The 24,800-nt window shown below is 42.9% G+C and overlaps 1 protein-coding gene and 1 long non-coding RNA gene across 2 annotated transcripts; one reads left to right on the top strand and one right to left on the bottom strand.

Moving 5' to 3' along the window:
* Positions 1-2,984: 2,984 nt before the first annotated feature.
* Positions 2,985-24,519, top strand: LOC311000584 (sodium- and chloride-dependent GABA transporter 3-like; the record flags this gene model as incomplete). The annotated part of the gene is made up of 11 exons (XM_083991322.1): positions 2,985-3,171; positions 3,289-3,423; positions 4,935-5,007; positions 5,089-5,221; positions 5,309-5,443; positions 22,396-22,499; positions 22,587-22,711; positions 22,806-22,918; positions 23,085-23,222; positions 23,504-23,606; positions 24,410-24,519. The coding sequence occupies 11 exons, from the start codon at positions 2,985-2,987 to the stop codon at positions 24,517-24,519; spliced, it is 1,356 nt and encodes a 451-aa protein (XP_083847448.1).
* On the bottom strand, positions 17,077-19,586 carry LOC311000136. Its single transcript, XR_014596074.1, has 3 exons — positions 19,192-19,586; positions 18,631-18,662; positions 17,077-17,285 (listed from the first exon to the last, which is right to left on the bottom strand). It is a non-coding gene; the product is annotated as an uncharacterized lncRNA (long non-coding RNA).
* Positions 24,520-24,800: the final 281 nt, after the last annotated feature.

Raw genomic sequence — 24,800 nt, 5'->3', positions numbered from 1 at the left:
GATACATCTGTAGGATCTATATAAAGGCTACATCAGATAATCTGCAAATAGTCTTAAAACACCACATAAACCATGTGTTGAAAATAGTTTAAATGATGAATAAGTCATCAAATAGTTTCCAGTCAGTCAATTGGGAAGTTAAAAATCAGTGTTATGCTGCCTCTTGGTGGTTGCACTGAGAAGTTACTGACGGTGAGAAGAGAGAAAACTCACAGCAGGTCACTCAGATACTATCAGTAATACATTTACCAAGAAACAAGTTCTCTATTTATGCACAGTGTTTGCTGTTTGACTCTGACTGTAATGTAGCCCTGTTTACTTTTAGTCTACTTGCCAACAATGAGTACCCGGAAAAGTTTTATGTTAGAAATAGATAGTATGGGTCCCCAGTATTCAGAAACTGCCGGATGCTAACTTATGGGCAATTAGCATAAATTAGCATAATTGCCTATATGGGCAATATTTCAACAAAATTGACTTGGCTGATCTGGGCAATATTGGAGTGGTTTTAGGGGTTATTGATGATGCTGAATCCATTTCTGACATTTTCAAAATTCAAAATGGCTGTCTAAACCGGAAGTGACCAGATTTTAACCGCCAGTGGGCCGATTTTCGATGGATTTTAAGCCAAATCTTAAGTTTTAGAGGATGCTGGTTGGACATATAACTCATGTATTTGAAGTAATATATAGTATGGGTCCCCAGCATTCAGAAACTGCCGGATGCTAACTTGTATATAGTGAACAATTAGCATAATTGACATAATTAGCATACATTAGCATAATTGCTATGGGCAATATAACTGCTTGGCTGATCTGGGCAACATTAGTGTGGTTTTATGGGTTATTGATGATGCTGAATTAATTTCTGACATTTTCAAAATTCAAAATGGCTGTCTAAACCGGAAGTGACCAGATTTTGAAATCCATCAAAATCGGCCCACTGGCGGTTAAAATCTGGTCACTTCCGGTTTAGACAGCCATTTTGAATTTTGAAAATGTCAGAAATGGATTCAGCATCATCAATAACCCCTAAAACCATTCCAATATTGCCCAGATCAGCCAAGTCAATTTTGTTGAAATATTGCCCATATAGGCAATTATGTAATTTATGCTAATTATGTCTGTTATGCTAATTGTCCAATATATATAAGTTAGCATCCGGCAGTTTCTGAATACTGGGGACCCATACTATCTATTTCTAACATAAAACTTTGGGGTACTCAACATTTCCGGGTACTCATTGTTGGCAAGTAGACTAAAAGTAAACAGGGCTACATTACAGTCAGAGTCAAACAGCAAACACTGTGCATAAATAGAGAACTTGTTTCTTGGTAAATGTATTACTGATAGTATCTGAGTGACCTGCTGTGAGTTTTCTCTCTTCTCACCGTCAGTAACTTCTCAGTGCAACCACCAAGAGGCAGCATAACACTGATTTTTAACTTCCCAATTGACTGACTGGAAACTATTTGATGACTTATTCATCTTAAACTATTTTCAACACATGGTTTATGTGGTGTTTTAAGACTATTTGCAGATTATCTGATGTAGCCTTTATATAGATCCTACAGATGTATCTTTCCTATAAAGAATATTGTGAAACTGACACTCACTGTAACCAGGAAATAAAATAAATGGGGCCCTATGGGCTGGCAAGTAGACTATTTCTGAAACTCACAGATCTACTTTCTTTTCATGAGCAATTACCCATATTAATCATTCTAATAACATTTAACACACGTTATTAGTTGTTAGACGGTGCTTGTGTACATCATAGACTTTCTTTTTTAACCTGATTTAATTGAAATCTTTACCCCATGATGGCAGAGAGTGAGGCTGAATAAACCATTGTCCTGGATTCTCCAGTAGGAGGCAGCACACACACACCTTTAAATTCCTTTAGTGACTTTTATCTCATCATGGGCTACATTGCCTCACTCTAATAGCCATCAGCCTAAGGTTAAAGGGACCTTGGGATAAAGATTGTTGTTGCATGATAACTCTAACTTACAATAATGTAAACATGTTTAGGTCAAAAGTAGTGTTAGGTATACATGGTGGTAATTAGGTGGTAATTACAACTACTCAAGGTAAAGGTTCGTCATTTGATTTCAGACCAGGAAATGTCAGTGGACTCGTGTTACAGAAATTATTATTATTAATCATTATCAACATTCCATTACACGAATAACTAAGCAAGTCATGGCTCAATGAAAATACACTTTTGATCAGTGTCATTTGGTCATCTATTTTTCCCATTACCATGGTTTATTCATTATTAACTTTATGGTTTTAAACTTTATTGCATTTTATGCATATTATATTTTGATACTTCTCTCTTGCAAAGCGTTAAAATTAAGAGGTGCAATAAAAAGAGGGTTTGACAATTTCCCAGAAGTCTCTAATTAAGGCGAAACATCAGTAATGTTCCCCGCAACTTTCGCAACTCAGCCCCGCCTCTGTTATACTGCACCTTTGATAAATTTACTTTGCGCTGACAGTTTGAAATCAGTTCCCAGAACAGATACTGTAAGTGATCGCCTCCATCTCTCTCTCTCTCTCTCTCTCTCTCTCTCTCTCTCTCTCTCTCTCTCTCTCTCTCTCTCTCTCTCTCTCTCTCTCTCTCTCTCTCTCTCTCTCTCTTCAGTAGTTCTTTCAGTGTGGTCACTTTTTTGTTTTTGTTTTGTTTATAATACAGTAATTAACATTGCTTGAAAGAAGGAAATCCAGTCATTCATAAATTGTGGATTTTTTTTGGCTTGACACAGGTGAGTGGGTAGCCTAAACTAATCTGCTATATATAATATATGTATAAATACATAGCCTACAGTATAATCTAACCAAAGCACACATCTTAAGTGTCAGGTATGACAAGATAAAACAGACAAAAGAAAAGAAAAGAAAAGAAAAAAAGCTGAAATGAAATGTAATGTCTTAAAACTCAACTTAACTGTAACTTTTCAGCACAGTGAACCTGTCCAAATGGATCCAGCAACTACTTCAGAGGAGAAATTGAAGGAAGATGACACCCCTCCAAATCCAACTTCTGATTGCAACAACAGAGGCCAGTGGGCTAACAAAAGGGAGTACATTTTGGTACTGGTTGGACAAGTCATTGGTCTGGGCAATGTCTGGAGATTTCCGTATCTGTGCTACAGAAATGGAGGCGGTAAGAGAAAGATTAAAGTCTCATATAGTGAAAATGTAGAACAATAGGCAAATACATGGTGCAGTCTGTTACAATCACCACTGAGTCTTGTTTTTCAAAATCATTTTTTTCAATCAGGAGCTTTCTTGATTCCTTACGTTTTGTTCCTGATTACTTGTGGAGTCCCACTTTTCTTTCTGGAAGTGTCTCTGGGACAGTTTACTGGTCAGGGCGCCATCACATGTTGGAGGAAAATGTGTCCCTTATTTGAAGGTACTGCTTGTTTAGGCAATCATTTCATACAGCAGAGTTGATATAATATGAATATTTGGTATTGACTATTGTTCTTTAATTTCAATAGGTTTGGGCTATGGCAGTCAAGTGGTTGTACTTTACTGTGGGATGTATTATATCGTCATCTTGGCTTGGGCCTTTCTATATCTCTTCTCCTCCTTCAGCGCTGTACTCCCATGGGCCAGCTGTAACAACACCTGGAATACAGGTTAACACAATAAAGCTTTTTGCTTGGGGAAGGGCAAAGCCCTTTTTGCATATTGTAGAGTAGGCTATAGAGATGTCTGGACCAAAGCCAAATAGTTAGCGTGCCAACTGCAGTAGAATAGTAGAGTGAACTTTTTACAACCAGAGCTGTTTAGTCAAGGAATTAAGTTTGATGAGAACTTAACATTTCTTCTCGACACCTGTTAATGCAAATGATGCCTATGTTGCAGCAAAAATGTATGACTATCTCCATGAATGCTGTAACTTAAGGTGGAGTCAAGTGAAAAGTAGGAGTAAGCTAAACGTTTGTTGTGTCAGGTCTGTGCAGTCTGACATAACCACTGCACCATAAATCTCACGTAGATTATTTTGACTCATTGGCATATAGACCATCCTCCCACTGTCTGTCTTTTGCATATTAATCTGCAGCTGACAGTTCACAACTAATACACCAACTCTTCCCATTTGAGTGAGGTTTGTTGAACGTGAGAGGCCAGCTGTGGGAATAGGAAAACAAATGGTTTTGAGACTGTGCAACTCTGCAGGATGAAGAAAATGAAAAGCAAACAAAAAGATGAATAATAACATTGTTGGTCAATTGTTGACTCATTCATTATGAACTAGGCGTCCATTGACAAAGGAGAAAAGCAATTAAAGCAGAAGTAAGTGATATATTTGTGTTAATATAAGTCTTAAATAGTTATATCTTCCGACAGCAATCACTTACATAGAGTGTTTGGACTGAAACACGGGTCTCTCAGTCCCTCTGCTCTGCTCTGAGCCGAAGAGAAAACATTTATCGTATCCTACAGTTTTTATCCAATGAGGAGAGAGAACGGCATGCAGGGCTGTGTGTGCAGCCAAGGGACGCCGTGAATGTGGCGACGTAGGGACGAGGACTGTTATGGTGCGTTCAAGGAAACTCGTATTTTTCCGACCGTGAAGTGGTACCAGTTCGATCTGGTACGATTTCACGGGTCGGACGTTACAAGTGGCCGTTATAGTGACTTTCACCGGTAAAACAGGTCGGAAAAACACGAGTGGGTTGCCTGGAACGCTACAAAGTCGTAAGTTGTGACTTGAAGCTGTAATTTACGATTTCAAAAGCCTGCCTGGAACGCAGCATTAGCGAAAACGACCGGACCACTTACTTCTGCTTTAAGCTGTGTTGTTATAAGACATATTTAAGAGTTGATGACAAAGCTGTTATTGCAAGTTACAAAATTGGATTTTAAATTCCCTGTCTCACAAATTCTAACTTCAATACTCTTTTCCTCCACAAGACAACTGCGTTGACAGTCACCTGAATCATTCAACAATGGAGAATACAACATCTTCAGTGAAGGAATACTGGCAGTGCGTATTCACTAAAATGATAGGTAGCCTACTTGAGAAGTTATTTTACAGACTTACATGGTGTCCCTCTGTTGTGTTCAGGAGGAGAGTCTTGGGTGTGTCTGGAGGAATTGAAGAGATAGGTAGCATCCGCTGGGACCTGGCTGGGTGTCTTCTACTGAGCTGGGTAGTTTGTTACTTCTGTGTGTGGAAAGGGGTCAAGTCTTCAGGGAAGGTGAGATTATGAATGATACTGTCTGATAACTCTGAATGTAAAATTATCATTTTGTATATTGTGTCTGTGTCACTCTTGGTCTTTCAGGTGGTCTACTTTACGGCCACATTTCCCTATGTGATGATGATTGTGCTGTTGATCCGTGGTCTGACATTGCCAGGAGCCATAAACGGCATCAAGTTTTACCTTTCCCCTGTGCCAGAACTTCTGACCAAGCCTGAGGTGAGACAAAAATGTATGTGATGAGTGAATCCATGTTAGCATATCAGACTGTGTTAACAAGAAGGACGAATGAGATGGATTTATTATTTAATTGATGATGTTAAATAAGTTACGTTAAGAAAAAGAAGAACACCGCACACTCAGCTCCAGTTGCAGAGAGTTTTATTTGACAGCGTTTCGGCCGGTTCGGCCTTTGTCAAGTCAAGTGTGGGGTGGCAAGGGGAGTGGCTAATGAAGCCTTCTGTGAGCAGTAGGGCTGTCCCGATTAATCGACCTAATCGATTACGTCGATGACGTAAATACGTCGACAGGTACAACACACCGTCGGGTTGTGAACCATAGACTGTAACACGTGCAGCAGAAAACACATGCTGTACCACAGCAGCACCACGGCGAGGAACCAGCACCTGAAGCTGCTATATCTTTCCGTTCATTCACCTCTGCATAGCGCTCTGTCGCTGTTATTGATGCTCTCTCTCTCTCTCTCTCTCTCTCTCTCTCTCTCTCTCTCTCTCTCTCTCTCTTTTTAAAATCCACTCCGCTGCTGCTCTGTGTGCACCCGGACGCAGCACAGCATGCAGATCGTAAGTGAGGGTGACGTCCTGCACCCCCGGCTTAAAAAACATCCTCGAGGAAACACTGGTCTGCTATAGGCTACTAAATAAATGTGCCTATTCAAACTCATTGTGCACATTTCAGTGTGCACTCTGTAGGGATGGGACGAAATATCGTTTGGCGAAATTTCGCGATACAAAATATGACGAAATGCATCGTGCTGCAAAAAAACGTATCGCGAAATAAACACAGGCACGCCGCGGCATAATAATTGGCACGCTGGCACCTCCACCACTAAATTTCTCACTGCCACCAGCTCACGAGTCACTGTTTTGTTTTCCGGGCTTTCTGCGCTCTTATTTTGAAAGGACAGCTGGAGAGAAGGAGGAGGGAGAGAGAGAGAGAGAGAGATATTATTTGATTTGACAATTGACACGCAGCAAAGGCGGAACCCAGGGTCGCTGCACACCCCGACACTCGCGGCTCAGCGTATTTAATTCTGAGATCAAGTGACGGTGAGCGGCCTGACGCTGCGTCATTATTACCGCCGTGGCCTCAGGGCAGACGCACGGTCACCCGGGATCTCCGCGGGTCCGTCAGCGCAGCCGTATGGCGAGTGGATAGTGCCACGGTTACCCAGCCAAAGGAGACTGTCGTGTGGAATTGACGTCTGAACTACGTCGCCTCACCTATGTGTTGATAAGTACGTCGCCTCACCTATGTGTTGATAAGTACGTCGCCTCACCTACGTCGCCTCACCTATAAGTACGTCGCCTCACCTATGTGTTGATAAGTACGTCGCCTCACCTATAAGTACGTCGCCTCACCTATGTGTTGATAAGTACGTCGCCTCACCTATGTGTTGATAAGTACGTCGCCTCACCTACGCCGCCGCCCCCACCCCCCATCCCTCCTCCCCTCCTCCCCACCACACACACACACACCTGCAGTTTGTAAAAAGTAGCTACTACTGCCTAAGCTGCACAAAGCACCGTCAGTGCATATAAAACACAGCTTAGGCCTAAGAAAAACAAAAAGTGAATCCAATATTGAAAGACTGGAATTCACTCAATTACTGTAAATTGGGGAAAGTGACGATGAGGGGATCGACGTAGCCTACTTTTTTTTCTTCCAACTTTATTGAACAACAGACAATTCAGACATTCCAGCTCACGTGTCAGTACAATAGCTAGATTTACACATGACAGCATAAGAGTTAACTAAAGAGAGAACAATAGAATTAACAATAAAAAAAAAATACATTTCTTGGTGACAGAGCTTGTAATCAATAATGTTCTTGTTATGATGTTTAAGTTCTATGATTTCAGCCCAGAGGAGTGCAATTGTTTTAATGGAGAGATGAGCGATATAAAAAAAAAGCACGATCGCAGCCTGAAGCAACAGTGTTGCTGCAAATACGACGAGAGGAGGCTGCTTTTAATTTTTCTGACAGCTCTTGCGCTACTTTTAAATATGAAGCTTTATCCATTTAAACTAGGAGCAACATCAACTGTCATTTTAAATTGTGTTTTATATTGTTAAATATTTCACTGATCGCAATTATAACACGAGTGTGTGTTTTATTGGAAGTGAGGCTGGATAGGTTACAGTGAGTTTTTTTTTAGGTGCTGCTGCTAGGTACGTACAAGCAAATCTCATAAACAAAGACCTTTTTAAATGTGAAAACAGCGGAAACTTATTCAAGATTTGCGTTTGGGCAACACTGAAATATAACAGGCGACACATCGGAATTAATTTATTCACGGCCACATTAAGTGAAATTATTAACTTTACCGATTATCCATCTGATTATCCGTCCTGCTGCGAGCGAACAACTTCTATCAGTGGTGACTGTAGGCTATATAAAAGTAAAATATAGGCTATAGCTAATGACCTCCTGACGCTCAGGTCAACGGGTGAGGAGAACATCTGTAGGCGGAGACAACTCTCGGCGGAGACGCTCAGAGAGAAAGTCAACAGCAGCGGATCAGCTGATCTCTCCCTCCGTACAAACGCTCCGTTCTGATCCAGATCCACTGGACTTTCAAAGTAAAGGTGACGCAGCTGTAAATGAGTTAAATGGTGAAACAGCGGCTTATATCCGATTTTATGATTAAACTCTGTATTCTGCCCCCAGTAATTACATTAGAATGCAGTGTGCAGTGCCCCCTAGTGGTGGAGGTAGTTAAAACCACTCAAGATTTAGCAGGGCAGCCATTTTGAAGTTAGCAGTGGAGAGTTGTAATCACATCTACATCCACCCTCTTTCTTTTGACACGATCAGGCACAATCTGTATAAGTACATTTACACAGTTATACGTGTTACTGTTTGTTATGTAGATTATTCATGAGCATAATCACCAACCAGTTAACTCTCTTCAAATACTTACCATGGAGTTGTTGAATATTCTTAGATGAAGACTATTAGCCTACATGAGTGTGTTATTTCATCTGTATAATTTGATGCTGTACATACTGTACATTGATTCTGTGTTTCTGTTTGTATGCAGTTTTACAAAAAGACTTCCATAAAAATACCTAACGCTGGATTCCCATCTTCGTGTTTTTACTGGAAAATTGTTAAGCTCACTGTCTACACCATGCTCTCATTCCAACACATGGTTAGGGCAGAAGAGTAAAAAGATTACCTATACGTCAAAACCATAACTGTGGATTGGATACACATTATATCTCCTCCAAGAGCAAAATGTCAGATAACAAGGAAGTGTCCAACCTGGAGGTCAGGTCAGAGTGTGGAGCTTCAAATGCTAGCCAGTCATCATCTTCAAAACGCTCTTCCAAGTCAAATTCGAGCCAGATTGCAGCAACGGCACGGGCAAAGGCGGAAGCCGCACGCAAAAGAGCTGAATATGCAAAACTTAAAATTGACATGGAAGTTGAACGAACCCGTATTGATGCAACATTGAATGCTCTTAAAGAAGAGAGTGAAGCTGAAGCTGCATTGGCTGCAGCAAAGGTGCTCGAAGCTGCTGCAGAAAGTGAAAGTGGTAAAGCTGACTTGGCCATCGGCCCCCCTTTATCGCCGGCTGTATCAAAACAACGAATTAATGACTACATTGATGCACACTTCAGCCCCCAAAAAGATGATAAAGGTGATATCAAAGGGAAGTCAATATACATTCCACAGCCCCAATACAAAGCCACTTCACATAATTCCCACAGCATGTTGCGGCCTGTAGCATCTCATACAACCCAGCGTTTTGAGCAACCCCAGGCCACACAGCGGCCAGTCTTCCCTCATGCCAGCGTCAATGCTTTCAGTCCCTACACACCACAGGGCAACAACGCAGCAAGTTCTCCACATAAAGTCAGTGACAGGCTTACACCCAGGTCCACAGATGTCTCTGACCTTGCTGCCTTTCTCGCTCGTCGTGACCTTCTCACAGCAGGGATAATCGGCCTGAGAACTATATGTCGTGGAGATCCACTTTCTGTAACGCCATAGACGGCTTGGATCTCAAACCCAGTGAGGAGCTAGACTTACTTACCAGGTGGCTTGGTGGGGAGTCACTTCAGCATGCCCTGCGGATCAGAGCAGTCCATGTCAACGATCCAGCGGCTGGACTCGACAGGCTATGGCGACGGTTGGAAAAGACTTACGGTTCTCCAGAAGTTATTGAGGCTTCACTATTCAAACGTCTTGAGAATGTACCTAAAATCTCTCCCAAAGACAACCAACGTCTCCAAGAGCTTGCAGACCTTCTTCTGGATGTAGAAGCTGCAAAGAACGAAGGTTACCTGCCTGGCCTCAGTTTCCTCGACTCAGCTAGAGGCATAAATTCAATTGTAGAGAAGCTTCCATACAACCTCCAGGACACATGGGTTACTCAAGGGACTAGATACAAGAGAGAGAACTTTGTTCATTATCCACCCTTCTCTTTTTTCGTTGAGTTTGTGAACAGTCACGCAGAAATGAAGGTGGATCCCAGTTTTGCCCTTCAAGGCTCCAGCACAGCACCCTACAAAGATGAGAAACCTCCCACCAGGCAGTGGAAGGCCAGGACTCCCATCTCTGCTAATAAAACTGAGGTTAAAGCCTCCAACTCTTCAGACAGTGACAAGCGTCCTATAGATCCAGAGAGACATTGTCCGATTCATAAGAAACCACACTCTCTCAGGAAGTGTAGGGGTTTCAGAATGAAGAGTTTAGAAGAGAGGAAGAGTTTCCATAAAGAGCATTACATTTGCTTCAAATTCTGTATGTCCACAAACCATAGAGCCAAAGACTGTAAGACTGTAATTCGCTGTTCAGAGTGTGACAGCGATCGTCACGTCTCAGCTCTTCATGATGGTCCACCTCCCTGGATGGCAAGAGAGCCCGTGACTTCACCAGAGGGAGATGGCGGGGAGCAAGCTGAGGAGAACTCCCCTGTAACTACATCCAGCTGCACAGAAGTTTGTGGGGAGGGCTTGCTCGGAAAGTCGTGTTCCAAAATATGTCTGGTCACTGTATATCCCAAAGAATATCCTGAACGGAGGAAGAAAATGTATGTAATGCTGGACGACCAGAGTAATTTGTCACTCGCCAAGTCCGCCTTCTTCAACATGTTTAACATTCAGGGAATGGTCTCTCCTTATCAAGGGCGTCAGTTTACTTTGAAAAGTGGTGGGGACAATTTGACCATATGCGCACCGCACCCCCCCCCCCCCCCCGACGCCGCCGCACCGCACCTGGCTGACACCGTTTCCCAGACCGTCATAGACTACCGTTCTCAACCAGACTCTGGTCTCCTATAGGACCGGGTCTGGCTCCAAGTTTGAGCTAATAAATGAGCAAAGACCCGACCAGGTCGACCAGTGTTTAAACCTCCTGGACCCTGGACCCGATGCGGCTGGACTCACGAGCATTTTTTTTTTTAATTCTCCGCTGGACCGCAGCAAAAAAAAAAAAAGAAGCCCAGTTGGGGCATGACAAGCTGGTGATCAGCTGTGGTCATTGAATTGTTAGACTACAGTAGGTCATTTCAATTTGCTCATCTGTGTTTTTTCCTTTTTATTTTATCTATGCGCATCGAGAGTGAGTGAGAAACAGAGAAACAGGGGTGCACACCAGATGATTGCCAACCGGCAAAAACTGAAACGAGAGAGGAAAAACAAACTACAATATAGCCTATGTCCAAAAGACTTTGTCCCGTCGTCACGTGAGTGAGGAAGGATCGGATGGTCGCTCAGGTTTAGTGATGAGGAAACTGTCACTGTCAGCAGCTGCTCCAAACAGACACGTTACTAGGCTACGGTAACTTTATTTTGAAGGGACAGATTAGATGTTGATTTCGTTAACAGTGACTTTGCACCCAAACATTAAGCATAGCCTATCGGGTGCTGTCTCATCCGGTACAATCAACCCCGCGTGGAGGCTCGCGTGCTGCCGCCCTTCAGTTCGGCGTCTGTTTTATTTTTCACGCGAGCCGTGAGCGCCGTTGTCAAGCTGGATAGACGGATCGTACCAGACAGGAAGTTGGGCACAGAAAAGGCGAGAGAATCCGGTCAATTTTCAAAATAAAATGATGATTACCGGTAATGAAGTTGTTGCTTGTCCGTCTATAAATATTTGTCAGTTGCGTCTGCACACGAGACACACATCCATACATACAGAGCTTGAGACAGACCTGTGTGTGTGGAAAACCGAGTACAGACGAGTGGAGTCGATGTTTTACCGGCGAGGAGAGCAGGAGAAGCTGCTCCCTGTGTAACCAGCCAAGCTGCGAGGACGCGCGCAGCGCGCCGCTCCGGGCTGTGAGAAGTCTTTAATTGAAGCTACATTGTTGCGAGTTGGCTCCAGCAGAAGCTCTGCGCCGTGCACACTGTTTCAGCTGCCTATTTTGTCATAGTTTATCAACGTTTTTTCGTCATTCTTCATTAGGATAATGTTAAGTTCATTTTGTGGTGGGGACAAAATTGTTCTTGACAAAAAGTGGTGGGGACATGTCCCCAGCGTCCCCAGCGTAAATGACGCCTATGCTCCTTATACATTGAAAACATGTTCTGGCATAACAGAGACCAGTGGAAGAAGAGCCACAAACTTCATCATAGAGGCTATAGATGGCGGAGTATCCATGGCACTGCCAACACTCATTGAGTGCAATCTGATACCCAACAACAGAGAGGAAATTCCTACTCCAGAAGCTGCTACACATCATCGTCATCTCGAAACCATCGCCACCAAGATACCACCTCTTGACCCCTCAGCTGAAATCCTTCTGTTGCTTGGAAGAGATATCATCCGGGTTCACAAGGTTCGCAGTCAGTGTAATGGGCCACACAATGCGCCATATGCCCAACGCCTCGATTTAGGATGGGTAATTATAGGAGACGTGTGCCTCAGGGGAGCCCATAAACCCACTGTGAACACTTTCAGGACGAGTATCCTGGAGAATGGTCGAGTTAGTTTCTTCAGACCCTGTGAGAGCAGCATCTATGTTAAAGAGAGGTTTACAGGAGAGCACCCTAAACAACCTCCTCTGAAGCCAGTTCAAGATGGTCTTGGCAAGCAGATCTTCAGTCACACCGTCGAGGATGATAAACTGGCACTGTCGGTTGAAGACGAGATCTTCCTCCAAATCATGAATGAAGAGTTCTCAAAGGACGACTCCAACAGTTGGGTGGCCCCCCTCCCGTTCCGGTTTCCAAGGCAGCGCTTGCCGAACAACAGGGATCAAGCCCTCAACCGTCTCCTGTCTCTTCGGCGTACTTTGAAGAAGAAGCCAGAGATGAGAGATCACTATGTAGAGTTCATGGAAAAGATCTTCTGTTGTGGACACGCAGAACCAGCTCCCCCTCTGAAACATGATGAAGAGTGCTGGTATCTGCCAAGCTTTGGCGTCTATCATCCGCAGAAGCCTGGGCAGATCAGGGTCGTATTTGACTCAAGTGCCCAGTACAACAATGTATCTCTTAACGATGTGTTACTCAGGGGCCTGGATCTGAATAACAGCCTGATCGGTGTCCTTGTCCGCTTCAGGTCCGAACCTTTTGCAGTAATGGCTGATGTTCAACAGATGTTCCACAGCTTCTTGGTCAAGGATGAGCATCGTAACTACTTGCGCTTTCTGTGGTTTCAAGACCACCAGCTTGATGGGGACATCGTGGAATTTCGTATGAAGGTGCATGTGTTTGGGAATTGCCCGTCCCCAGCCGTGGCCATCTACGGCATTAAGAGGACGGCCATGGAAGGAGAAGAGGAGTACGGAACTGATGTAAGACTCTTTGTCGACCGTCATTTTTATGTCGACGATGGACTGAAGTCGTTCTCCAGTGTGGAGGAAGCCGTTGATGTGCTGAAGAGAGCTCAACACATGCTCGCACAGTCCAATCTCCGATTGCACAAAATTGCATCTAACAGCCCAGACGTCATGAGAGCCTTTCCAGGTGATGACCTTGCTAAAGAATTGCAAGGCCTCGAGTTTGGGCAGGATTTTACACCCATGCAGCGCAGTCTAGGACTTGGGTGGGACCTGTCCACAGACACATTCCACTTTCGAGTGGCTATCAGTGAGAAACCTTTCACAAAACGTGGTGTGCTGTCCATTATCAATAGTTTGTATGACCCTCTTGGATTTGCCGCACCCGTCAGCATCCAGGGTCGTTCAATACTAAGAGACATTACCTCTGATGCCAGTGACTGGGATGCACCACTCCCAAAGGAGAGTCATGAGAAGCGGCAAAGATGGAGAGATTCCTTGCAGGACCTACAAGAGTTGAAAATTCCGAGAATGTATACGTCACTCCCATTGTCTGCAGCTCAGAGAAGAGAAATGTGCATTTTCTGTGACGCATCCATCAAAGCAGTAAGCGCCGTTGCTTACCTTAAGGTGACAGATGACAGAGGTCACAGCGAAGTGGGGTTCATCTTCGGCAAAGCAAAACTTGCCCCAAAGCCAGAGATCACGGTTCCACGACTTGAGCTCTGCGCCGCCGTATTGGCCGTGGAGATAGCCGAACTGCTCCAAGAAGAGTTGGACATGAAGCTGGATGATGTCAAGTTCTTTACCGATAGCAAGGTGGTGCTTGGCTACATCTTCAATGAGTCAAGGCGGTTTTATGTTTATGTCCACAATCGCGTGCAGCGAATCAGACGGTCCACAACGGCAAGTCAGTGGAACTATGTGTCCACCGACCACAACCCAGCTGATCATGCTACCCGGTCGCTACCAGCTGACCAGCTGGTCTTCTCTTCGTGGCTAACGGGACCTGCTTTCCTCACCGATGAAAGTCAGACTCAATCATCTGACAAGGGTTTCAGCCTTGTTAACCCCGAGTCAGACGCAGAGTTACGGTCAGACGTTACTACTTGTGTCACCAGTCAGTCACACAGTAAGCTTGGCAGTGCACGCTTTGGAAGGTTCTCTTCTTGGAGTCCTCTCTTGAAGGCTGTTGCCCGGCTTGGACACATTGCCAAGTCCTTTATCAAGGATAACAAGGACAATACTTGTCACGGCTGGCATAAGTGCAACAAACATCTTGATGAAGAGCAGCTCAATCGGGCCAAAGCTACAATCATTCGCACTGTCCAGAGAGAAGTGTATGCAGAGGACATCAAATGTCTCCAAGAAGGGCGGCCTGTCTCTAAGTCAAGCCCACTCAGCAAGCTTTGTCCCTTCATCGACTCAGATCGTATTCTTCGAGTCGGAGGTCGGTTAGCGAGAGCCCAGCAAGCATCACGTCGCTCTACTACTCATCCGACACTTCCACAAGAAAGTTTGTCACCAAGGCAGACATTTTACGGAAGGAGCTGTAAGAGCAGCCGGTTACTGGATCGTTGGGGGAAAGAGATCGATCAGTAGCATCATCTTCAACTGCGTCATTTGTCGCAAGTTGCGAGGCAAACAGGAAGAGCAGATTATGGCTGACTTACCTGCTGACCGATTACACACAGATCCTCCTTTTACATATGTAGGACTGGATGTGTTTGGTCCCTGGTTCGTCATGTCACGGAGAACTCGAGGTGGTCAAGCCAATGCGAAGAGATGGGCAGTCATCTTCACTTGCATGAGTACGCGGGCGATCCACATTGAGGTGCTGGAATCCATGGATACATCATGCTTCATCAATTCTCTCAGGCGCTTCTTTGCCATCAGAGGCCTTGTGAAACAGTTCAGATCTGATTGTGGTACCAACTTTGTGGGTGCCTGCAGGGAGCTTCAGATCGACAAGAAGGGTTGCCACAACACGAAAATCGACAGTTACCTCACAGACCAGGGGTGCCAGTGGAAGTTCAATCCCCCACATGGTTCACATATGGGTGGGATTTGGGAAAGAATGATTGGTGTCGCACGCCGCATCCTCGATGCTATGCTCCTGGAACATGGCCATGCCAGGCTTACACACGAAGTTCTGGCAACTTTCATGGCTGAAGTCACTGCAATTGTGAATGCGAGGCCACTCACTTCAGTCTCCACAGATCCAGATCAACCTGTCATACTCACCCCAGCCATGCTCCTCACCCAGAAGGTTGGCACTCCTCCTGTACCACCCGGCCAATTCGACAGCAGTGACCTGATGAGAAGTCAGTGGCGGCGGGTCCAGAGCCTGGCTAACATATTCTGGGATCGGTGGAAAAAAGAGTACATAAGTGGGCTTCAAGGACGCCATATATGGAGAACCAAGAGGCCTAACCTACAAGAAGGCGATGTTGTTCTTTTGAAAGATGCCCAAGTAAAGAGGAACGACTGGCCAGTTGGGCTGGTTACTAAGGCCTTTGCTGGTGAAGACGGGTTTGTCAGAAAGATTGAGGTGAAGATCATCCGGAAAGGTGAACAGAGACTATTTCTGAGACCAGTGTCAGAGGTCATTCTCCTGGTTTCCAAGGACACTACATAGAGAATAAGACACTGAGACCTACCTTTTGATGATGTTTGTTGTTATTCCTGTTGGTTTGTTGGGTTGCCATCTCATAGATGCCAGGCGGGGAGTATTCTGCCCCCAGTAATTACATTAGAATGCAGTGTGCAGTGCCCCCTAGTGGTGGAGGTAGTTAAAACCACTCAAGATTTAGCAGGGCAGCCATTTTGAAGTTAGCAGTGGAGAGTTGTAATCACATCTACATCCACCCTCTTTCTTTTGACACGATCAGGCACAATCTGTTGTACATTTACACAGTTATACGTGTTACTGTTTGTTATGTAGATTATTCATGAGCATATATAATCACCAACCAGTTAACTCTCTTCAAATACTTACCATGGAGTTGTTGAATATTCTTAGATGAAGACTATTAGCCTACATGAGTGTGTTATTTCATCTGTATAATTTGATGCTGTACCCAGCAAACATTTTGACGTCTATTTCACGTCTAATTAACGTCGGTCAGGCAGGTTGATTCGACGTCGATCTGAGGTGCTCAAATGAAAGTTTTTCTGACGTCGGTGTTATGACCGACGTCATTTCGACGGCTAATAGACGGCATCATTTTACGTTGTTTCAACGTCGTTTAGACGACTTATCAACGTCTCAGAGCAGGCTACTTCATGACGTCTATCTCACGTCTAATTAACGTCGATCTAACAGGTTGATTCTACGTCTATTTGAGGTGCTTAAATGAAAGTTTTCCTGACGTCGGTGCCATGACCGACGTCATTTCGACGGCTATTAGACGGCATAATTTTTACATCAACATTTCAACTTTTGTCGTTTCGAATTGCAATATAGCTTACATTTCAACCTTTTTGTCTACACATGTAATGTATTGCATTTCAAAAGGTGTCTATAACTGGCATTATCATATCTAGAAATTCTATGAAAAGCACAGATCTTGTGCTGCATATCCTATGTGTAATTCTCAATGCTCTAATCTACACATACTTGAACAAACTTCTCAATTTTAGCAAAAAAAAAAATCTCAAGCTGCATTGACTTAAAAAAGTCAAAGACATCAAATCACATCAGCATTTTTGGAAAAGTGAACCTGACGGAAACTTTGATAGCAAATAAACCTGAAGGTTTAAAATATCCTTGTGATGTTCACCTAGGCTATACTGTAAAGTACAAGTGGTGCATGGACTAATAGGTAGAATAATAAAAGGAAAGCATTCAGGACAATATCTATTCAACTGGTTGTATTGAAAACATATAAACAAGTAAAACAAATATATTTATTAGAGAACAAATTTTTTTGTGTAAAGTCAGGTCATAGCCAAGGAGGCTTAACAGTCAGCGACGAGGATCTGCTCCTTCCCCCCGCTTCTGGCTGGCGCATGCTTTAGATGATTCATCATTGCATTCTCTATTTCCACATCTGTGGCCTTAATGCTCCATCTTTTCACAGCAGCTGGAGAGAGGACACAAGAAAAAAAAATTATAGAGCACCTATTCAGATGTAAAATGCACTTTATAAATTACAGTAAGACTTTGTCGTGGGATTTGAAAGAGTAATGACATAACCACTTCTTAGACCCACACAGTAGCCTGAATCTTCTGATGGTTCCTTATAAAGCCTATAGGCATTAGTTACAAGTCATTGATTTAACCAGCATTAGGACTCTGGAGCTAAGGGACACATGGAGCAGGTTTGAGGATGGAATCCTTAAGAGTTCCTCTTTAACCATCCTGTTGTCCACCTGGGTCAAGGAAGGAAGTACAAAGGGAAAATGTAGATCATTCATGATGATCCCTGTTGTGCCCAGTAGGGGTCGCGCCGCCTGTGTGTATTTGTGGATGTTTGGGTTCAGTTGTTTATGCCTGCTAGGCTAAAAGTAAGTCTGCCACTCCATGCTCTCGGAGCTACAATAAAAATACACTCTTTGGAGATGATGTATGATCATTGAACTCACACACATACATGCGGAAGCATCTACAGGAAAGAAGGAATGACGAAGGGAAAGAAGGATGAAAGATAAAGGGAAAGATGGGAGGAAAGAAGGGAAGGAAGGAAGGGAGAGAGGGAGGGAAGAAAAATGGAGGGTCAATTGGATCAATAGAGGAGGAAGAAGAAGGAAGGAAATAGGGAAGGAAGGAAGGGAAAAAGATTGTGGAAAGAAGGAAGGATGGAGGAAGTGGACAGATTGGTTCAATTTGACCCAGAAGGCCGACAGGAGAGTTAAGACCAAACCCAGATAAGTTTTTATTTAGAGCTGCACATTAAAAGTTCATAGACCTTTTCAAACTGCTGTACTGTCTTTGGGAACTGAATTTGCTTTGAGATTCACAACGATTACATTGTGATCCAATATTTGACAGGAGGTATTACTAGCCTTCATTTCTGAATAAAACAGTGGCCAGCGCATAGGCCTGTTATCATTTCACATCACAAATCAAATCAAATGATGATTATGACCAGAGGTGCTTTAAGTGCTGCCTCTGGCGGTCGGTGGACATTCAGATGACATCAGAATGACTTTTGGCGATGAGAATTTGTGAGGGTCATACCCTGTATTTCAGTGAATGGGTGGAGTTACAGCAAAACATGGACACTCTCATTAGAAAGAGGGGGGCCACTCCAGCGGCTGGGATTTGAAGGGAAAACATAGGGAAAACCTAGGCCATTCAGCTGACTTTCAGCCTGGAGGGGAACTTTTGAACCGCTACTACTGTAGGCCCTGTGTATAACAAGAGCAATGATGGTAAAATCTTCACAATCATTCAAGCCCCCATCACCCTTAGTGTGTGTATCTTACCTGGTATGCGTCTCTTTATCACAGCAATACACCTGTAAAGTGAGATATTGAAAAGATAGTTATCAATACAGGCCTATGGGAGAGACAGAGACACAAAAATATAGTCCTGTTTCAGGTAGAGATAGCTAAATATGACATCATCAAGCTCAGTAACGTTAGTGTGTCATGATCTTAAAATGTTTGTCATACTGTTAGGTCATAGCCATGCATGTTGCTTATGATAAAAAAATAATGCAGTGATACAGTTTTCACAGCAGCAAACTTTTCTTTTTCTAAGAGGTTACTCTGTTTCCTTGGTATGAATTTGAATTTAAAATGTACATTTTGTGAACATATACTCGGTGTAACATCGATGCTACACTTGATGTATCAGGGTAGGCCTTGCTATTTCGCCTGCTAGCTTACTGTTAGCCGCCGCTCGGTTACGAATAACATGCAGCAGATATCTGTAACATTACACGATGCAGCAACAAAATCAGAACTTTGACATGTAACTCATGAACGTATAATGTCTTACCAAGCACATTTTCATTTTAAATTACACTATTTTTCGAAGCTCACCTTTCACACGCGTCTGTGTCTTCTCCTCGGCGACTCAAAACTTCTTCTGCCGCCGCCACCGCACCGCAGCTGAAACCAGGTGCGTTCACTACGCGAGGAAAATAGTTCCTTGATGGATGCTAGAATAACAAACATTTAAGCCCACCCCGCCAATACACTTGATGGTACTACATTGTTTTCTCCCATTCACAAACATATTTCCATCATTTTGAATAGTTTTTAACAACGTAAACCGATGCCGTCTAAACGCCGTTGAAATGACGTCGTCATCCGCCGGTCATCTCACCCCTCAGATAGACGTCATATCAACCCGCCTGCCCAACGTTAATCAGAGGTGGAATCTACGTCCTGACATGACTGGACGTTGACTGGATGTCTTCATCTCCACACAGCACTAGACAGCAGTAGATAGAGGAAATCATTCTTGGCAGTGTTTTTTTAGTTAAATATGTGTTATGTGAGATCGTATCCCTCCTAATGTTATCATGTCGAAAAAAAGTCTAAATAAAGTCACGTCGTGACGCAACGTCTGATGGATGTCGTCATCTGGACGCGGATGGAGAAAATGTTTGCTGGCAGTATTTAACCAATTAATCCGATCTAAAATGACTCATTATGTATGTCATATTTACTCAGATGTTATTTTATCATGTTGAAAAACTGTCGAATTAAGGTCACGACGTGACGCGACGTAGATTGGACGTCTCCATCTCGACCCAGGTCGAGGAAATGTTTGCTGGGTACATACTGTACATTGATTCTGTGTTTCTGTTTGTATGCAGTTTTACAAAAAGACTTCCATAAAAATACCTAACGCTGGATTCCCATCTTCGTGTTTTTACTGGAAAATTGTTAAGCTCACTGTCTACACCATGCTCTCATTCCAACACATGGTTAGGGCAGAAGACTCTGAACATAACCTGGTCGGGACCAGGTTATGAGCTAAGCATAAGTTACCTGTGGACATGTAGTTTATATCTACAGTCACACAGTAGGTTATGTTAATAGACAGGCATCTATGGGACGCTTTTAGCTATTTCATTTAAAACAAATCAGCTCAGCAAAGATGGGAAATAATATCTAATCATAATTAATTCGAGAATGGACGAGAATTAATGCACGTGAGTCTGGCCGCAATAGCGGATCAGATCGGACCATCAGGTCTTTAAGAACTGTAGCAGGAATTAAGCACTTTCAGAGGTTTTGTTCATTCACTAGAACTTGTAGAAAACAGACCCGGCTTCTAATTGAGACCGGCTTTTATTTGCTGAAACCTGGAGACAGACCTGACCCAGTGCAACCGGCATCTCCCTTTTCGCCTTTTTTTTTTTCCTCCTTCTTTTTGACAATTTACAGTAGGCTACATATGATGGTCTGGGAGACACTGTGCGCTAGGCTACTGTAGGGGGATGAGAAGGCTCGTGGTTCAAATGATACTTGATCTAAAGAAGCTCTGTCTGACCAGATGGGGGGGGGGTTACAATAGCCTATCCTCCAGTCTTTAGCCGGTCGCTGCGGAGCATCATTAAAAAAAAAAGCGCTTACCCTAACCCTAAGCTTCTGTGTTGATTTTGAGCCAACAGGTCACATGAATTTTTTATATATTTTATACAGTAAATATGGGCGTTAGAGCTCAATAACTCCTAGGTCAGGTGACCTGTTGGCTCAAAATCGACACAGGATGGTAGAGCTAAGCCTCCTCTATGACACACACCTGTTTTTATTGCATTTAAACACATTTACTATTTTATATGAATTTTTAATATATTTTATACAGTAAATATGAGCATTAGCCTATAGCTCAATAACTCCCAGGTCATGTGACCTGTTGGCTCAAAATCAACACAGGATGGTAGAGCTAAGCCTCCTCTATGACAACACATCCAATTGGATAATCAAAATCATCAAAATCAATAGGAACAAAAACCTACATACAACCTTTTTTTGTAAATGACTAATCGTCAACCAAAAAATAATCGTTAGATTAGTCATAAAATTAATCGTTAGACTAATCGACTAATCGAAAAAATAGTCGATAGATTAATCGGGAGAAAAATAATCGTTTGGGACAGCCCTAGTGAGCAGGTGCACACCTGCTGTGAATCTGTCACTAATGTGTTACGGTCACTTTCGTAGGTTTGAGAAGGGGGGGCTGCCATATTGTGTAATGTTTGGATTGGTTGCCTGGTTACCTGTCTGCTTAAGTCTGACGTGAGCGGAAGGACCAAGGGATGCTGGGAAAACGCCAAAGTGAGAACCGCGTGGAGACGAGGCTGCGGCTCCGCTGAGTAGTCAAGAGAAGTGGACGATGAGAAAGGACCCGTTTTCACCTCAAGATTGAATTATTATTTTAGTTATTGTCTCGTCTAAACACAAATGAACTGACAAGGCCATGACTGCGTGACGACGGACGGAGGTCGATACACGCAGGACGCTGGAGCTGGTGGCCGGCGGTGCCACTGAAGCAGAACGCCGGTCCGCCCGGAAAGCTTTCGCCGACCAAGCTACGGGTGGGGAACGAGAAGCAGCCGGTGAGTCAAACATTATACTATATGGCGGCGAACCCCACCAGACTGGTTTTAGTAATAGAAATATGTGCACCTGTGTCAGCCCTGAAGCCTAGACTTGTTAGAGCCTGTTCGATAAAACTCAACTTGCCAGGGTGGCACGTGGTCGCGACACATGCAAGCCTGTATTGAAAAAAAGAAAAAGAGAAAACAGGAAAAAACTGCTTTCCATAAAATAAATATTCTAAATACAAGAGAGAAAAAAAAATAGTATCCTAAAAAACAAGAAATAACATTACTGGAGAAACATTTTAAAAAACAAATTTTTTGTTAGTGAAATACCTAACACAATCAAGAGAATTATGGAAAATATATAGTAGATTCACAGCAGGTGTGCACCTTAGCCACTCCCCTTGCCACCCCACACTTGACTTGACAGCGAACCGGCCGAAACGTTGTCAAATAAAACTCTCTGAAACTGTGTGTGTGGCATTCTTCTTTTTCTTTTCTCAACTTTATCCATCGCCAGCACCTCTACAATTACGGTGTGCGTTGTTCCTCATCTTAACAAATAAGTTACGTTGCCATCAAAATGAGCTGCTGGATGTCACAAGTCACTCCATTTTCAAAACATGTGAACAAAACAAAACAAAAATTAACATAAAGGAGATACTAATTATATTTCCATGATGTTAAGGTGTGGATGGATGCTGCGAACCAGGTGTTTTTCTCTTACACTGTGTGCTCAGGTTGTTTGACATCTATGGGAAGTTACAACAAATTCAACAACAACTGCTACAAGTGAGGGAATAATTATTTAGCCCCTTTTATTCCACTATGTCTCATGTTTACATGACTCAGGATACAAACACCTCTTTCCCATCACAGAGATGCAATTGGCCTGTGCATTATGAACGGTTTGACCAGCTTTGTTGCAGGATTTGCAATATTCTCTGTCCTTGGCTTCATGGCCGATGAGTTAGGAGTCCACATCTCAAAAGTGGCAGATTCAGGTAAGTTGCAATGCCACACCATGACCTGTTGTTGATTTGTCCAGTAGAGGCAAAAAAGCAAAGACAGGTTTTACAATATTATATACTTTTGCAGGTCCTGGTCTGGGTTTCATCGCCTACCCTCTAGCAATAGCCATGATGCCTGTACCTCAACTGTGGGCTGTCTTCTTCTTCATTATGCTGATCTTCCTCGGACTGGATTGTCAGGTAGGACATTCAATTTAAGTAAATATGAAGTCAGGAAATCATACTCCTTCTAATTGACAATCATGAGGATAAGTGACATCCTGAGGCTCTGACATCTCAATCTGATTCAACATTAAGGCCGTTAAATACAGATTCATTCTAGCCTATATCTTATTTTTTCACCTAGTTTGTGTATCTGGAAGGTCTGGTCACCTCCATATCAGACATGTATCCATCCTTCTTTTTAATTGGTCATCGACGTAAACTGCTGCTGTTGGTCATCTCTGTTCTGTCCCTTCTCATTGGTCTCTTTATGATCACTGAGGTGAGTGTCATTTTGTCTGTTCTGTCATTTCAATATTAAAGATATAAACTGAAAGTGGGGCTGTCATATTGGATTTCTACTACATGATAATCATAGCCAAGAGAATTACATTATCATAAAAAAAGAAAAGATGATAATATAGTCAATCAAATTCACCTTCCTTGTTTATTGTGAATTATGAATGCTAGTCTAGAATATGTGGAAGGAGTCAAGGAGAGTGTCAGAAATAAATAAGTCATAAATAAGACATTTTTCTCCCTCTTTCCTCTTGTGGGAAACAGGGAGGAATCTATGTGTTTCAGCTTTTCGACTACTACGCCTATAGTGGAATCCCGTTGTTAATTTTTGGCATTTTGGAGGTCATTTGTGTAGGATGGGTCTATGGTGAGTTACACTGTTATTCATATACGTTTTCTATCTAATCCTGTCACTCAGAACTAAATACTGTATACTTTTAACAATCCATTGCCATACATTCAGGACTTTTGTAGAGAGATATCAATCTGACCTAGTATATCTATGCCCCTATCTCCAGTTCCACATGAGTTTCTTATGGCTTTCAAATTATTCTTTATGTTTCAATGAAGTTTATTTAATACTTTTGTTTTGAGCTGGAAACATTCTCTGTCTGCACTTCACTATATGTAATATAGTTTATCTAATCAAAGTCTGTCTTCAAGGAGCTGATCGTTACTATGACAATGTCATGGATATGATTGGCTACCGCCCTTCACCTTATATGAAATATTGTTGGAAGTTCATCACTCCATTTGTGTCCTCGGTAAGAAAATAAAGTCTAAAGTCTAAATTATTATGTTTTTTCTCTCTAAATCCACTTGAATGATAATGAAGAAGATAATATTGCAATAGCCTATTGTTTATTAAGTTCTTCAGTTCTCAGTTATGTTTCTGTCTTCACAGGGTATATTGCTTTTCTCTCTGGTCAAATTTACCCCTCTGAAATACAACAGCACCTATGAGTACCCATGGTGGGGCAATGCCATCGGGCTATTTTTGGCTTTCTCTTCAGTCCTCATGGTACCACTGTGGTTTTTCTACAAACTGGCTGTAACTCCAGGAACACTAAGACAGGTTCTCTACACCTCACATATACTACACACACATTGCTGCGGTCTGTTGTGTTTTTGTGATGCTTTAATAGTTGCACTTTCCTCTTTTCCCCACAGAGAATGACAGTGATGATCACTCCTGCAGAGGAACTGCGCAGAGCACCACTCTGGACGAACACATGTCCCTCCTTCAGAGAACAAGAAGAGTGTCCTTTGTAAATGTGTAAAATTTGCAACTGGCAATTGGTTTTAAAGCCTTTTCACATCCTCTCTGGAGATTATCAGAAATGTATATAACAGCATGTGTTACTTGGTTGATATGAGTTCAGTTGCTATTGTCCTTCATAGTTGTGAGCAAAACAACTTCAACACTGGGCACTGAAGTGATCAGTGGCCTTTTTAAACGAGTAACAGTTAAATATTTTAAAGGTTGGGGTTACAGAGCGGAGTGTATTTACAGGGTGATGTGTGTATTTGTGGAGAATATGCAAGAACCAAGGGATCTATG

This window comes from Trachurus trachurus (assembly GCF_905171665.1).
Source record: "Trachurus trachurus genome assembly, chromosome: 17".
NCBI classification, from domain to species: domain Eukaryota; kingdom Metazoa; phylum Chordata; class Actinopteri; order Carangiformes; family Carangidae; genus Trachurus; species Trachurus trachurus.
The sequence above is the reverse complement of the archived record's forward strand: the minus strand, read 5'-3'. Positions and strand labels throughout refer to the sequence as shown.